The 17,633-nt window shown below is 44.8% G+C and overlaps 1 protein-coding gene across 1 annotated transcript in view; it reads left to right on the top strand.

Moving 5' to 3' along the window:
* Positions 1–17,633, top strand: part of LOC147123072 (vesicle-associated membrane protein 8) — a 42,015-nt gene extending 24,382 nt beyond the window's left edge. Inside the window, exons 2-3 of the mRNA XM_085965081.1 lie at positions 3,060–3,218; positions 17,297–17,633. Of these exons, the coding sequence (XP_085821207.1) occupies positions 3,060–3,218; positions 17,297–17,440 (303 nt within the window). The 3' untranslated portion in view covers positions 17,441–17,633. The remainder of the gene's footprint in view (positions 1–3,059; positions 3,219–17,296) is intronic.

The following is a 17,633-nucleotide window of genomic DNA, read 5'->3' as shown; positions in this document are numbered from 1 at the left end:
GTCCATTCCCGCATGCAGCAAGACCTGGACAACATTTAGGCTTGGGCTAGTAAGTGGCAGGTAACATTCCCGCCACACAAGTGCCGGGCAATGACTATCTCCAACAAGCGAGCGTCTAATCACCGTCCCTGGCTAGAGGAATGGTGCAAGGGGGAGGGATTCAAATTCCTGGGACATTGGAACCGGTTCTGAGGGAGGTGGGACCAGTACAAACTGGACAGTTTGCACCTGGGCAGGACCGGGATGGATGTCCTAGGGGGAGTGTTTGCTAGTGCTGTCAGGGAGGGTTTAAACTAAAATGGCAGGGGGTTGGGAACCTGTGCAGGGAGACAGAGGAAAGGGAAGCAAGGATAGAAACAAAAGACAGGAAGGAGAAAAGCAAAAGTGGAAGGCAGAGAAATCAAGGGTGTAAATCAAACAGGGCTGCAGTAAATAATAATTCTATAAGGACTAAGAGTGTTTAAAAAAAACAAGCCTGAATGCTTTGTGTCTTAATGCGAGGAGCATTCGTAATAAAGTGGATGAATTAGCTGCGCAAGTAGATGTAAACGGATATGATGTAATTGGAATTACGGAGACATGGCTCCAGGGTGATGACCTAGGTGGTAGAGGTTGCGGGTTTGGGAGGTGCTGCCGAAGAAGCCTTGGCGAGTTGCTGCAGTGCAACTTGTAGACGGTACATACTGCAGCCACGGTACGCCAGTGGTGGAGGGAGTGAATGTTTAAGGTGGTGGATGGGATGCCAATCAAGCGGGCTGCTTTGTCTTGGTTGGTGTCGAGCTTCTTGAGTGTTGCTGGAGCTGCACTCATCCAGGCAAATGGAAAATATTCCATCACACTCCTGACTTGTGCCTTGTAGATGGTGGAAAGGCTTTGGGGAGTCAGGAGGTGAGATACTCGCCGCAGAATAACCAACTTGCTCTTGTTGCCACGGTATTTATGTGGCTGGTTCAGTTAAGTTTAAGGTCAATGGTAACCCCCAGGATATTGATGGTGGGGGATTCAGCGATGGTAATGCTGTTGAAACATAGAAACATAGAAGATAGGAGCAGGAGTAGGCCATTCGGCCCCTCGAGCCTGCTCCGCCATTTAATGAGATCATGGCTGATCATCCAAATTCAGTACCCTGTCCCTGCTTTCTCCCCATATCCCTTGATCCCTTTAGCCTTAAGAAATATATCTAACTCCTTCTTGAATATATTTAATGAATTGGCCTCAACTGAGACCACATCTTGAGTATTGTGTGCAGTTTTGGTCACCTTATCTGAGGAAGGATGCTCTTGCCATGGAAGGAGTTCAACGAAGATTCACCAGGCTGATACCTGGGATGGCAGGAATGACGTATGAGGAGAGATTGGGACGATTGGGCTTGTACTCGCTGGAGTTTAGAAGAATGAGAGGGGATCTCATTGAAACTTATAAAATTCTGACAGGACTGGACAGACTAGATGCAGGAAGGATGTTCCCAATGGTCGGGGAGTCCAGAACCAGGGGTCACAGTCTAAGGATAAGGGGTAGGCCATTTAGGACAGAAATGAGGAGGAATTTCTTCACCCAGAGAGTGGCGAACCTATGGAATTCTCCACCACAGAAGGCAGTAGAGGCCAATTCATTAAATATATTCAAGAAGGAGTTGGATATATTTCTTAAGGCTAAAGGGATCAAGGGGTATGGGGAGAAAGCAGGGACCGGGTACTGAAGTTGGATGATCAGCCATGATCACATTGAATGGCGGAGCAGGCTCAAAGGGCCGAATAGCCTACTCCTGCTCCTATCTTCTATGTTTCTATATTTCTATGTCTTCTGTGGCAGCGAATTCCACAGGTTCACCACTCTCTGGTGCATCTCAGTCCTAAATGGCTTATCCCTTATCCTTAGACTGTGACCCCTGGTTCTGGACTCCCCCGCCATTGGGAACATCCTTCCTGCATCTAGTCTGTCTAGCCCTGTTAGAATTTTATAAGTTTCAATGAGATCCCCTCTCATTCTTCTAAACTCTAGCGAATATAAGCCTAATCGACCCAATCTCTCCTCATACGTCATTCCTGCCAGAGTAGAGATGTTCACCCAATGTCTTTTCCAACATTTCTCCCTCAACTAACACCATAGCTGTCAATTGCCACCCTCCTTTTTGGTGATTATTAAAGCGTGTCTGCAAAATAGCGCTTCTGAATCCCTATGCTCTTTAAAATGCATCACAAGGGTGTTTTAAAAAAAGGAAGGCAAGATAATATTCAACTTTGGCAAAGCAGAAAACTGGCCTTATTTACAACCCATCTGCTTTTCCTTCCCATTTCACTGGAAAGGTAAATTGGGCAGGGTGTATAATGGGCGGCTGGTCTGCTACAGGTAATTTTCCACCCCAGTCAAAGTTAAAAAGACCCCATAGATTTCCTGTGGGAGCATGGCCCCCAGACCTCTATAGGAAATACATTTTGTATCATCAGAGCTCACTGGCCCCTTCACAAATTTCTAAATGTATTATTGCAAAAACTGCACTCTTGTGTCCATCACTTTTTCTCTATAATACATCTGATGGAATATTGGATAGAGCTGCCGTTTAAGTCATGACAAGTTCATGTCCCACAGCACTCCCATTGTAACTACTTTTTGTAAGTCATATTTGAAGCCTTTGGATTTCAGTTTTTAGAAAAAAACAAATTGAATGATAGAATGTGATCCTAAAGCACCAATAAATATCCTGAAATCCAATGCAACAAAAAAGAAAAAATGTATTCAGTTGCCTTGAAATATTGGTTTGGGTCATAGGCCTTTATTCAGGGCTGTGTGTTGTTTTTTGATTTATCATTATTTGGGGGGAGATGTGCCAATATTCTTGAACCTGTTCCTCAACTTTTCTGGGTTTTATAGGTTGGCATGTATGCAACACCATAAAAAAATAGATTAACTGGTCATTCAACTAGTTGCCATTTGTGGGACCTTGCCTTGCATAAAATGGTTACCATATTTTCTAAATAATTCATTGTACATGAAGGGCTTTGAGGGCTTTCTGAGAGATGAGATAGATACTATAGAAATGTCAATCTTTTTAATTTCAGGCCAGCTACAGCGTCGATCCAGGTCCTGAAAGGTTATCTAACCTGCAGGGTCAGGTGAATGATGTAAAGGGCATCATGACACAGAACATTGAAAAAGTTCTGGACAGAGGGGAAAGGCTGGATGACCTCATCATTAAAACGGATGACCTCCAAGCTTCTGTAAGTATCCCTTTTTCCAAAGGTTACGAGGAAGGTTTCCCCTGTTTACTATTTGTAGCAAAATCTTAAACTCTTTCAGATCATTTTATTTCAAATGGTGAATGGAAAAAAAGTTCCTTCTGCATGTTTGACCTTGTAAACTGTCTCCTTAATACGTTTTTATGCTTTTATTCTGTATATGTTTCTCAAAGTTACGGGGGTCAGTGCTAAGGAATATCTCCATGTTTGTCACCTAGTCTCAGCATCAAGTATTCCCATGTCAGATGTAGTGCAGTTGGATGCAGAGAAAAGTTTCTTCTATTTTACCTCATCAATGTGTTTTGACCGCAATCCCAAATGTGTGCTTTGCTTCTCCAATGTGACATTTCCGTTTCCTACACCAGCCATCTTTGTAGCTTTTCTAAGTGAGGCTGCCCATTTGTATCAGATTGCAAGCAGTGTATCTTTGTGGGCCAACACCGGGTTAAGAGTGTTCAAGTTAATTTCTCTTAGCAGAGGAAATTTTCATTGAGTAGAAGTGGTTGAGTGATATGCCAAGGCTGCCAGTTCTGTGAAATTGTTCCCAACTTTAGCACCAGCAGTTACAGAGAGAAAACTGTATGTACACAAACCGAGCACATGCACACTTGTTTAAAAGTGGCAATCGACAACTTTACTTCCTGCCTGCAGAATTTGCTAATCGCTGGGGCAGATCCGTACAAGCCGGCTATGGAAAAATTACATTGCTGGTGTAATACAGGCAGGATGGGCCCTCAGCTGCTCATGGTCAGATAGAGTGGCAGCCAATACCACTGTCTGTCATTGCAGGGATGTCATCGAAGTAGGAGCTGTCTGTAGTGTATGTAACCTGTACTACCTTAAGAGGATACCTTAAGGTGATGGACTACTTTTGATGGCTCCTGTACATTGTAGTACCGGTGGTGACCACACCGGTATATAAACCCTGCGGAGCAAAGTGTATCTCAGTTCAGCCCTGACCCTCAATCACTAAAGACCTGTTTACTTACTTCTGTAGTCTGTGTCCTGTTATTCAGTATAACTGCATTTGAAAACACAGACTCAACAGTGGCGACGAGTCTGATCTTACCTAGCGGCAGTTTTGCATCAAAGGAAGCTTCGTCCTCAGAAACGGGCGTCGAACAAGGGCATCCACCCTCATCATCCTGCTGAGCACTGCATCGCACGGGAGGCCATCGGGAACCCGGGTTGGTTTCTGGCCATGAAGTCAAACATCAGTGAGCATCCCTTCGACGACAGCGGCGGGTAAGCCCGATCGAGCGGCACGGGGGGGGGGAAGTCGGCTGAGTTGTCAGTGGGAGAAGGGGAGGGAAAACGACAAAAAGGGCGGAGAACACGACCGCAGCCGGTGTCAGGGGCCGGACTGCAATCGGGGCAGAGACGCACAGCAGCCAGAAAAGCGTTTATGGCCACAAGGACCGCGGGAGTGGCGGGGAACAAGAGCAGCAGTGCAGGGGAAAATAAAGGACCGCTGGGAGGCGTGGACGGCAACAGCGCGGGAATCGCCATTTTGAGTCTGCGGGGGAAGAAGACAAGCGCAGGAAAAGCCGCCAAGCGCGGATAAGCCGCCATCTTAAATTTAATTTTTTTTTAAAAATAATAATATCCGAAGGGAAAGGTGAAACTCAGCAAGGATGCCAAAAACGGGAAACATCACTGCTTTTGATAACGATGTGGAAGATTGGGCCACTTATGTGGAACGCATCGAAGTTTACTGTACAACGAATGAGGTACCGGATGATAAGAAAGCACTAACCCTATTAAACTCGATGGGTGCGAAGACGTACGGGTTATTAAGGAACCTTGTAACACCAGACAAACTGGTAGGGAAGAGTTTCGCGGATATTGTTACTATCCTGCAGGAGCATTTAAACCCCACGCCGCTGTTGATAGCGGAACGATTTAAATTCTACAAAAGAATTCAACTTAAAAAAGAATGCAACGCTGAATTCCTAACAGAACTGCGCAAGTTATCAAAGTACTGCCAGTTCGGAACAGGACTAGCAGAAGCACTGAGAGATAAGTTTGTGTGTGGGCTCCTAAGGGAAGGAACCCAGAAGCGACTGCTAGAGGAAAAGGACCTTGCGTTGGACAAAGCTTTCAGCATTGCAGCATCCCACGAGGCAGCAGCACGGGGCGCTGCAGAGATACAGCAAAGGCCATTGGAATTCAGCACCAATGAAATGGCATTGGGCACAGTAAAGTGCTATCGTTGTGGAAGGACAACGCATGACCAGAACCAGTGCTGGTTCAAAGATAAAGAATGCAGGCAATGTGGCAAACTTGGTCACATAGCGAGAGTATGCCGGTCAGGAAAGAAGACCAGCAGCAAAAAGTCACCGCAGGAGAAGTACAAAAAAGTACACAAGGTGACAGAGAACAGTTCGGATGAACAGAAGACGGATTCAGACTCCAGCAGTAAGCAACTGGGTTGTCTGAAAATACATAATGTGGGTAACACAGCAGACCACCAAGCTATCTGGGTCATGCTACGGATAGCAGGAGTCCAAGTGAAGATGGAATTGGACACTGGGTCGGCATTAACGGTCATGAATAAGCAAGATTACAAAAGGTTATTCTCGCACATTCCCCTGAGGGATACGGAGATTGTATTGAAAACATACACAGGGCAAATAGTATACCCCAAAGGAAAGATAAAAGTAAATGTGGTCTACAATGGTAAAGAAAGTCAGAAAATGGACTTGTATGTGTTACCTGATGGAGGTCCGCCACTACTGGGACGGGAATGGATCCGGAGAATAAATGTGGACTGGCATTCCATACAAGCACTGACTGTAGATGCCTGTCAGGAGGACGACGTCAAACCTAAACGACTGTCCAAAATCTTAGACAATACTAAGGAGGTGTTCCAACAGGGACTTGGAACACTGAAAGGAATTACGGCAACCATCAAGGTTGAAGAACATGCAAACCCAAAATTTTTCAAAGCCAGACCGGTGCCTTATGCGATACGACCTGCTGTGGAAGCTGAGCTGGAAGGGCTAGAATGTTCAGGGGTACTGTCCAAGGTAGACTGGAGCGAATGGGCTACACCCATTGTTCCTGTCATGAAGCGTTCGTTGAGCAACAAGCCGGGGGAACCTGGGAAGCTTCACATCTGTGGCGATTTCAAGATCACTGTTAATCCGGTTCTTCACACGGTGCAATATCCGCTTCCGCGGATTGAAGATATCTTCACTTCGCTGTCTGGCGGGAAACACTTCACTAAGATAGACCTGGCGCAGGCGTACCTACAGATGGAAGTTGATGAAGCGTCACGTCAGTATCTCACGATCAACACGCATAAGGGCTTATATCGGTATAATAGACTGGTTTTTGGAGTGGCATCGGCTCCAGCGATTTGGCAAAGGGCCATGGAGCAGGTATTGCAGGGAATCCCAGGCACACAATGCTACCTGGATGACATCCTGATTACAGGAGATAATGATAAGGATCACCTCGCGAATTTGGAGCAGGTGCTCATCAGATTGAAAGAATATGGGCTCAGAGTTAATCGCCAGAAATGCGAGTTCTTTCAAAAGCGAATCTCGTACTGCGGCCACGTCATTGACCAGGAGGGGCTCCATAAGTCACCTGACAAGATCGAAGCTGTTGTAAAAGCTCCTGCACTGGAAAATGTATCCCAGTTGAGGTCGTTCCTCGGGTTGGTTAACTATTACCACAAGTTTCTTCCAAATTTATCCACGGTGTTACACCCGCTGAACACTCTTTTGCAAATGGGAATACCATGGAAGTGGAGCGATGATTGTAAGCGGGCTTTTCAAAAGAGCAAGGCACTGATCCCCTCTAAGGAAGTGTTGGCTCACTTTAACCCAACGCTGCCTATTCGCTTAGCTTGTGATGCTTCTCCATATGGTATCGGGGCAGTGCTCTCACATAAGCTTCCGGATGGCTCGGAAAGGCCAGTCGCTTTCGCATCCAGATCATTGACCTCCGCTGAGCGCAACTATGCTCAGATAGATAGGGAGGCTCTCCGCCTCGTGTGGGGAGTTAAGAAATTTAACCATTACCTGCAAGGCCAAAAGTTTACGCTGCTGACAGATCACCAGCCGTTGGTTTCCATTTTCAACCCTAAGAAGGGTGTTCTGGTAATGACGGCGCAGAGGCTTCAGAGATGGTCCCTTTTCCTAGGGGCACATCAATATGATATTGAATTCAAAGGTACAAAGCAACATGGTAATGCTGATGGGCTGTCGCGCCTGCCACTACCTACAGTGGAAGAGGCACCGGCAGTTGACCCTGTCGAGATATTTCACTCGACCATCATCGAATGCTTACCAGTCACCAATGCGGGTATTGAGAGAGAGACCCGAAATGACCCGACACTGTCTTGGGTCTACGACTTGACAGTGAAGGGATGGCCAGCACATGGCGAACCACTGTTACCAGCATTCTCAGCCAGATGAGAACAGCTGTCCGTATGTCAAGGAACATTGATATATGGAACAAGGGTGATTATTCCTCCTAAATTAAGGGAGAGAGTTCTGAAAGAATTGCACGAAGGTCATCTGGGGGGAGCCAAGATGAAAAGCCTTGCTAGGGCTTATGTGTGGTGGCCAGGTATTGACAAACAAATAGAGGATCTGACTAAAAGCTGCTCAGGGTGCCAAAAAGTTCAAAATGCACCTCCAATTGCACCGCTGCATCCGTGGGAATGGCCTTCAGCCCCATGGCAACGTGTGCATATCGACTTTGCAGGTCCATTCATGGATTCCATGTTTTTGATAGCAGTAGACGCACATTCTAAATGGCCAGAAGTGATTAAGATGTCGACCACTACCTCTGAGAAGACGATCGCAGTTCTAAGAACCATATTTGCAAGGAATGGGTTGCCGGAGCAAATATGTTCAGACAACGGACCACAGTTCGTGTCAGAAGAATTCCAGAAATTCATGAAAAAGAATGGGGTGAAACACTATACATCTGCCCCATATCATCCGGCTACAAATGGGTTGGCCGAGAGATTTGTACAAACGTTCAAAAAGGCGATAAAGGCCATGAGTGAAGACCATATTCCACTACAACACAAGGTGGACAATTTCCTGATGGCGTATCGAAATGTCACGCATGCAGTGACAAATCAAAGCCCTGTCATAATGTTCTATAACAGAAGGTTGCGGTCCCGGTTGGATTTGTTAAAACCCAATGTGCGACGGGAAGTCGAAAACAAGCAATTCCAGCATGTAAATAACAAGGCCACTCATAGTTTTGAAATAGGACAACCAGTGTTGGCCAGGGACTATAGGGATGATAAATGGCAACCTGGAACAATTCGTGCATGACAAGGACCCTTGATGTACACGGTAGACGTTGGAGAGAACGTAATACGACGTCATGCTGACCAACTTGTGGAATCGAGAACAAGGGTCGACCCCATGTCTACGGCAGAGACACCAGTTGAAGAACTTATTGAGCCTGTAGCATCTACCTCGGACTCGAATGTATATGATGATGTTAAAACCATAGGAGATCAAGTGGATGAGTCACCTCAGCAACGAGAACCAGAGACCCCTGAAAGGCGTTATCCGGGCTGGATCAGGAGGCCTCCTCAGAGACTGAATCTTTGAACAGTTCTTGTGTGTAAATTGTATATATGTTATCCATGTAATGTTTAATTTGGGGTGTACACTGTTAAGCTAAAAGGGGAGGAATTGTAGTGTATGTAACCTGTACTACCTTAAGAGGCTACCTTAAGGTGATGGACTACTTTTGATGGCTCCTGTACATTGTAGTACCGGTGGTGACCACACCGGTATATAAACCCTGCGGAGCAAAGTGTATCTCAGTTCAGCCCTGACCCTCAATCACTAAAGACCTGTTTACTTACTTCTGTAGTCTGTGTCCTGTTATTCAGTATAACTGCATTTGAAAACACAGACTCAACACTGTCGTCAACAACAGCACTGCAACCTAAAAGAGACATGACACAGACAACTCAGCCAACCAGAGAATTGAACCTCCACCACTCTTCTCTGTGACACCATCTGTGAACCCATATATTTTTATTTCATTTTTCAAGACAGTGGATTTCCACCTTGAGTTCTGATTGGCATGTCAGCCGTACATGTGCATTATGACTAATGAAATGTGTTTTCAACATCTGATAGGTTGAAAACACATTAAATGAAAAGGGAGACAAACAAACTGTGGAAGAGATTAGGTTTACAGTATAATCTTCTTAAACATAAGATCATGGCTGATCTTTGAACTCAACTCCACTTTCCCGCTCAATCTCCATATCCCTTGATTCCCCTAGAGTCCAAAAATCTATCGATCTCAGCCTTGAATATACTCAAAGACTCAGCACCCACAGCCCTCTGGGGCAGAGAATTCCAAAGATTCACAACCCTCTGAGTGAAGACATTCCTCCTCATCTTAGTCTTAAATGGCCGATCCCTTATCCTGAGACTATGCCCGCTAGTTCTAGACACTCCAGCCAGGGGAAACAACCTCTCAGCATCTACCCTGTCAATCCCCCTCAGAATCTTATGTTTCAATGAGATCACCTCTCATTCTTCTAAACTCCAGAGAGTACAGGCTCATTTACTCAATCTTGCCTTATAGGACAACTCTCTCATCCCAGGAATCAATTCAAATTAATTCAAATGATCTATTAATTTGAATTAAAATTATGCAAATAACACCTCTCATAATCATAATTGCTTAATTCAAACTACTGGATTATTCACATTGATTTTTAAGCAAAAAAACAACTTTGAATTAATAGGAGTAGACTGTGGAGGGCATCACTATTAATATTGTTCAAAGTATAGACTAGGGTAAAACAAACATTTGTAGTAAAAAGGGGGAAAAGGGTTCTTAGAACACTTTTGAAATTATTTCCTTAATCAGTATGTTGCATGTTCAACAAGGAAGGTGCAGTGCTAGATTGTGTTCTGTGTAAGGAGAACACGTGGGATATAGTCTTCATAACCTAATTAGATACACGTTGAAAATAGATAAAGATAAATGTTTTGGACTAGCAATTAGTTAATTTCAGCAAGAGGAAAAGGGATCTAGCCCAGTTTAATTAGTTGGAGCGAATGGCAGATAAAACAGTGGACCAGCAGTGGGAGATATTTAAATATGAGGGGTCTAAAAATCCACGGGGGCATGTATCCCAGCATAAGTGAAAAGATGCATCTGTCAGGACCTCTACCACTGATCCATTTCTCTGAGGCGCAGTGCATAAGGAGGCTGTGCGTCTCTAGGGAGACTGACTCAGAGTTGTGTCACTTCCTGCAACAAGACCTACGACCAACTGCCAAAGCTACAACAGCATTGCAAGTTTCAGTCACGGTCATTGAAATTCGGAACTTCCTTGCCCCCAGCTCCTTCCAGGCTGCCACAGGGAACATCAGTAACATCAGTCAGTCTGCAGTTTATGCTTGCATTAATCAAGTGCCTGATGCCATGTTTGTTAGAGCGAACACTTTCATCCATTTTCCTATGGACAACCAGAAGCAACAGGCTAGGGCTGTAGGCTTCTCCCAAGTCCAGTGCCTTATTGACTGCATCCAAATTTCTCTGTGGGCTTGAATTGTCAGCTAAGCTACTGTGGAGGGTTGCTGGGGTAGACATTGGACCTGATTGTGCCCATTCTACCCAAAATTGGTTTGGACAATTTTTCAGGCATCCCTAGCAGCCGCCTAAAACAAGCTTTAGGCCCCTTATGTTTGTAAATGAGGGGCATAACGTCAGTTTAGGACCTTTCGGGAAAATGGTATCCTATGAAGTGGAGCAGGCACTGCATGCGGCCTAGAAACCGGCCACCACCGAAAATGTGAGTTTTAGTCATTTCTTTTTAAATTCATGTGGAGCCAGGAGGAGCGGGTGTGCTCCTCCTGCTCTGCAGCACTCCTCAGGTTGCCAACCCTCCTGGATTGTCCAGAAGTCTCATGGAATGCAGGGTTGCTCTGTTGAACAACAGGTGATCAAACATCACATGATCAAATGTCTCGTGATTAAACATCCAGAAATACGTCCAACCATGATTGGAAACCCTAAGTACTCCCGCCGCAATCAGCCCCCATCTCGCTGTCCTGCCGCCCCACCCCCTCCCCAACACTTACGGCACTAACCTGAGTAAGACAGGGCATCCCTAAATTCGTTAACGCGGAAGAGGGAACTGCCTGTGGAAGCATGACAGGTGCCGGCAGATGGCCCCAATTATTTAGATGAGGCTTGAGCCCCAATTTTGGGTCAGCCTCGAGATCTCGGTTGGAGTGTGAATTGCAGCCACGTCACCACCTTCATGCCGATGAAGTTACCATGTTGAATGGAGGATGACTCCTCCCTCAGTGAAAAATCTAAGGAGCAATTCTCACCTCACAGCCATCCAGCTCAGAGTGGCACTGACCAAGGCTGGGGAGAAGATTACTCACCTGATTTCTTAACCCAAGGAGAACAGAAGTGATCAAAGAGAAAACAAAGGGATTCATATTGTACACCTCAGTTTCATGTTTTAAGTGGCACAATCTGAAAGAAGGCATGACAGGCAGATCAGAAGGCACCACAGCTAAATTGGCTGCACCCACCATGACGTCACGAACCAGGCCCTGGCAAACCTACCTGGCAATGACTGTGGGAAACTGGTTCCACAAGCTGTGGATCAGCATTTTACCAGGTGCTGACCTGTGCCAGCTGCTGCAAGGATACCCACAGCCAATCTTTACCATTGGGTTGTCACTGTAATTTGCAGGCAAGGTTTCCCACACACTCAACTTTAGGAACATAGGAACAGGAGTAGACCATTCAGCACCTCGAGCCTGTTCCGCCATTTAATTAGATCATGGCTGATCTGTATCTTAACTCCATCTACCAACCTTGGTTCCGTAACCCTTAATATCCCTGTCTAACAAAAATCTATCAATCTCAGTTTTGAAATTTCCAATTGACCTAGTCTCAACAGCTTTTTGGGGGAGAGTTGCAGATTTCCACTACCCTTTCTTTTGCCTCTGTCCACTTCTAGCATAGGCATCAGTTGCGCCATCTACTGAGTAGCAACAGGAGTTGGGCATGATTGTCCAATGCCACTACACTGCTGCATTTTCCAAAGTATAAAGAGTCCTTATAATGACCAGCAGGTTCAGTGGTGTTATAATGCTAACTCCAGGAGTCACCTTACATTGCAAGGTACTACTGTTGCGTGGTTGTATGTATGTGCCTATGGTGGGAGTGAGTGAGAACGGGACAAGACATTAGAACTGAGTAGTACTAGTCCATAGCGTGGGAAGGCCTGTGGCTTCTCCTTCTCTTAACACCTCAGTGCTCTTATAGGCAGGATAGCCTCCTCCTAGGTCATTTCTGAGCACTCCTCCTGTTTGGGTTTATTCATTCATATTTGCTGCCATATAAGCAAAGAAGTAATCTCAGCATGTAAGCTGAAGGAGCACATCCACAATGACAGGCATGCCACAGCTGCAGCCCATCCTGGGTGCCATTAAGTGATCATGCATCATACAGGTAAATTGTGCAACAGGGCTTTTACATGGACCATGTATCTGATGAATGGAGCCATTGGGTAGGCTTACCTTGGCGGTTTTTCTTTAAGCTGTGTCATCTTCTTCGGCATCTGTTCCCAAGTCTTGTGATTAGTGCGTATGTGTTGAGCCTAGCTGGCTGCCACCTCCTGCCAGGTATGCTGCCCAGCTCTCCTCTGGGGAGGGTGCCATGGAGTAAACACAACCTCATGCAGCAACCCTACTACTTCACCGAAGCAGACACATAATTTGAAAATATGTAACACAATTTATGCCCTGATGCGACTGCTTACCTTTAAGTAGCTGCATCCCTTTACAGTTACCCATCATCTTTTAAGGGCTGCTGACAAATTATTTTCTGCAGCCATCTGGCAGGTTCCCATGCCAATCCCAGCATGAACTGAGAGCTTGCTGAAAGTACTAAAATTAGGCTGACTCCAGAAGTTCTTGTGGGGTCAGCCCGTCTCCAACTGGGCAGGCCTGAGTCTTGCAGCACCCACTTCTCATCAGCTCCACACATAGATCAGAAAATCAACCCTAGTACAAAAGAAATAGAACTGATTGCACCCTAATATTGGATGTGGGATTCAGGACTCCTTAAGCAAGGTTATCTCATCACACATTTAGTATAAAATAATAGTAATGTGTGTTCTTATTTAGAAAGAAATAATTTATGAAATTGACAGAAAATGCCACGGGAAAATACTCCAGCAATTTCTTAAGTGAGAAAAGACATTAGGATAGGCTTCATCTGTGATCCATAATCTCCTTTTAATTAAGCTATTTAATTCAATGGCATTGAAAGTAGTTTGTATTTATATTGTTACACATGGAATAAAATTAATGCGTGACAGGGCGCAACATGGTTTTCACATTTCTGGATATGTTGACAGTTTTTCCATGGTAAGGATATACTGTAGATATGAGTTATTTTTTAAATGTGCTTCTAAGTTGAATCTTGTTTTAAAGGGACTAGTTGCTCAGGACAACCCCAAATTGGGATGTAAATCAGAAGCCAGATGGCCTCAGACAATGGGAGCTCACTAAAATACTTACCAGCATACATTCACACCTTAGGGATTTGAATGCTTCGCCCTTTTGAGTTTTACAGGAAGCTAATTTCAAGGGGCCTCCATCCAGGCAGGTTTGATTTGTAGCTCTACTGGCCAGCTCACAGTCTGAAAGGGTCAGGAGAAAAATGATCTAACTTCCTGCAGAGGGGAGGCTTGAAGCAGCAAGTCTGCAAGGGCGGTCGTCCTTTGTTAAGGGAAAAGCTCTGAGGGCCTTCGCTGAGGCAAAAATGTTAGAAATGTGGATGGTTTAGCTAGAAAACCTCTTGTTTAAATTAAGTGAGGCAACCCACCAAACTAGGGCCAGTGTTCTTATGCAAATATAAATTGTACTGATTGAACTAGGTGACTCTGATCAAAGCTACTGCTCTGTGCACTGAGGAACAAAGCAGTTTATGATTCAAACCAAACTTCACCTCATCTTGCATTAAATCGGTCTGCCTTCGGATAGATTGAAGAAATGCGCCTGGGACAGTAAGCTGTGAGGAGAACACAAAAAGTCTGCAAAGGGATATAGATAGACTAAGTGAGTGGGCAGTAAGGTGGCAGATGGAGTATAATGTAAGGAAATGTGAGGTTATTCACTTTGGTAGGAAGAATAGAAAAACAGAATATTTTTTAAATGGTGAGAAACTTTCAAATGTTGGTGTTCAGAGAGATTTGGGTGTCCTCATGCAAGAAACACAGAAAGCTAGTGTGATGAAATATGCCATTCATCAGGCACTGTATTCCCTGTGTTTAGTTTAGTTTCAGTTTCATTTCCTTACCTGTATTGTATTGTGTGTAGGGCTCCGCCCATACCTGGCCCCTACTTAAGCAAGCCCCAGCGTGTCTCACAGCAGTACAGCAGATCTCTGGATGAGAGACACTTCTCCAATGTGTATTACTTTCTGAGTTAATAAAAGCCTTGCTATGCTCCGTTAACGTCGAGTCTCGGATTCATTGAGGCCCATCAGCTAGCATGCAGGTATAGCAAGCAATAAGGAAGGCAAATGGCATGTTGGCCTTTATAGCAAGGGGGTTGGAGTATGAGAGTAAGGAAGTCTTGCTACAATTGTACAGGGCCTTGGTGAGACCACACCTGGAGTACTGTGCACTGTTTTGTTCTCCTTATCTAAGGAAGGATAGAAACATAGAAGATAGGAGCAGGAGTAGGCCCTTCGAGCCTGCTCCGCCATTCAATGAGATCATGGCTGATCATCCAAATTCAGTACCCTGTCCCTGCCTTCTCCCCATATCCCTTGATCCCTTTAGCCTTAAGAAATATATCCAACTCCTTCTTGAATATATTTAATGAACTGGCCTCCACCGCCCTCTGTGGCAGAGAATTCCACAGGTTCACCACTCTCTGGGTGAAGAAATTCCTCCTCATTTCAGTCCTAAATGGCTTACCCCTTATCCTTAGACTATGACCCCTGGTTCTGGACTCCCCAGCCATCAGAAACATCCTTCCTGCATCTAGTCTGTCTAGTCCTGTTAGAATTTTATAAGTTTCAATGAGATCCCCTCTCATTCTTCTAAACTCCAGTGAGTATAAGCCCAATCGACACAATCTCTCCTCATACGTCATTCCTGCCATCCCAGGTATCAGCCTGGTGAATCTTTGCTGCAATCCTTCCATGGCAAGAACGTCCTTCCTCAGATAAGGTGACCAAAACTGCACACAATACTCAAGGTGCGGTCTCACCAAGGCCCTGTACAACTGCAGCAAGACATCTTGTTCCTGTACTCGAACCCTCTTGCTACGAAGGCCAACATACCATTTGCCTTCTTAACCGCCTGCTGCACCTGCATGCTTACCTTCAGCGACTGGTGCACAAGAACACCCAGGTCTCTTTGCACTTCCCCTTCTCCCAATCTATTGCCATTCAAAAAATAATCTGCCTTCCTGTTTTTGCCACCAAAATGGATAACCTCACATTTATCCACATTATAGTGCATTTGCCATGTTTCTGCCCAATCACCCAACCTGTCCAAATCGTACTGGAGTTTCACGACATCCTCCTCACAGCATACCCTCCCACCCAGCTTTGTGTCGTCTGCAAATTTGGAGATATTACATCCAATTCCCTCGTCCAGATCATTAATATATATTGTGAACAGCTGGGGTCCTAGGACCAATCCCTGCGGTACCCCACTAGTCACTGCCTGCCACTCGGAAAATGACCCATTTATTCCAACTCTTTGCTTTCTGTCCGCCAACCAGTTCTCTATCCAAGTCAATACCTTGCCCCCAATCCCATGTGCCTTAATTTTGCACGCTAATCTCTTATGCGGGACCTTATCGAAAGCCTTCTGAAAGTCCAAATACACCACATCCACTGGTTCTCCCTTATCTATTTTACCAGTTACATCCTCAAAAAATTCCAGTAGATTAGTCAAGCACGATTTACCTTTTGTAAATCCATGTTGACTTTTTTTGTCTGATCCTGTCACTGCTTTCCAAGTGCTCTGCTATTACATCTTTAATAATGGACTCTAGCATTTTCCCCACTACCGATGTCAGGCTTACTGGTCTATAATTCCCTGCTTTTTCTCTACCACCTTTTTTGAATAGTGGGGTAACAGTAGGATATACTTGCCTTGGAGGCGGTGCAACGAAGGTTCACTAGATTGATTCCTGGGATGAGAGGGCTGTCCTATGATGAGAGATTGAGTAAATTGGGCCTATACTCTCTGGAGTTTAGAAGAATGAGAGGTGATCTCATTGAAACATACAAGATTCTGAAGGGGATTGACAGGGTTGATGCTGGGAGGTTGTTTCCCCTGGCTGGAGTGTCTAGAACTACGGGGCATAGTCTCAGGATAAGGGCTAGGCCATTTAAGACCAAGATGAGGAGGAATTTATTCACTCAGAGGGTTGTGAATCTTTGGAATTCTCTGCCCCAGAGGGCTGTGAATGCTGAGTCTTTGAGTACATTCAAGGCTGAGATAGATAGATTTTTGGACTCTAGGGGAATCAAGGGATGTGGAGATCGGGCGGGAAAGTGGAGTTGAGGTTGAAGATCAGCCATGATCTTATTGAATGGCGGAGCAGGCTCGAGGGGCCATATAGCCTACTCCTGCTCTTACTACTTATGTTCTTATGAAAGGCACGTGTATCTGGTCCAGCTTGCAAAAGGGGTGCTAATGTTATACCTCTGGCTCCAGCTATCATACAATTAGATATAAGGCAGTGTGAGTCAAATCCCATAAAAGACGCTCAGACCACTTATGAAAGCAACTGACACCACTGAACCTAAGAAGGTATCCATAACAGGCACTAATTTATAACAGTGATACTGATCATTCCATTCGTAAGCAAACCCTTGCAGTTTACCAGTGACAAAGTGGACTCTGAGTGAAGTGTTGCTCACTGGATTTCTGTATCTCTGCATTTTTGCTGGAATGTGTTCTCCCTAATTCCCTGTTTCAGGGAGGAGGGATGTCGGGTTTCTTGGCACATTGTACACATACATTCTGAACTCTCTATCCTATTTGGTTTCAGGCTGATTCTTTTCAGAAAACGTCCACAAAGATTGCAAGGAAGATGTGGTGGAAAAACACAAAAATGATCATTATCATTGTGGTAATTGTGGTTGTGATCATCATCTTCATCATTCTCTTTGCTACAGGTGTCATCCCAACATAAAACCTTTCTACTCGTAATGATGGACCAGCTACTGGAACAATTTCACCTTCTTGTATATACTGCAGGTTTTCTCTAGAAATATGTATTAAATGCTATAAATTAAAAAATAACTTTACAATCAGATGTATGTAAACATTTTATGTACAACAAATTTTAGAAAAACAAATGAATAATAAAGGTATTTATATTTGAA

The sequence above is a fragment of the Somniosus microcephalus genome, chromosome 2 (genome assembly GCF_052327205.1).
Source record: "Somniosus microcephalus isolate GS21.2 chromosome 2, FLI_Smic_1.0, whole genome shotgun sequence".
Lineage (NCBI taxonomy): Eukaryota > Metazoa > Chordata > Chondrichthyes > Squaliformes > Somniosidae > Somniosus > Somniosus microcephalus.
This window is presented reverse-complemented; position numbering and strand designations above follow the sequence as displayed.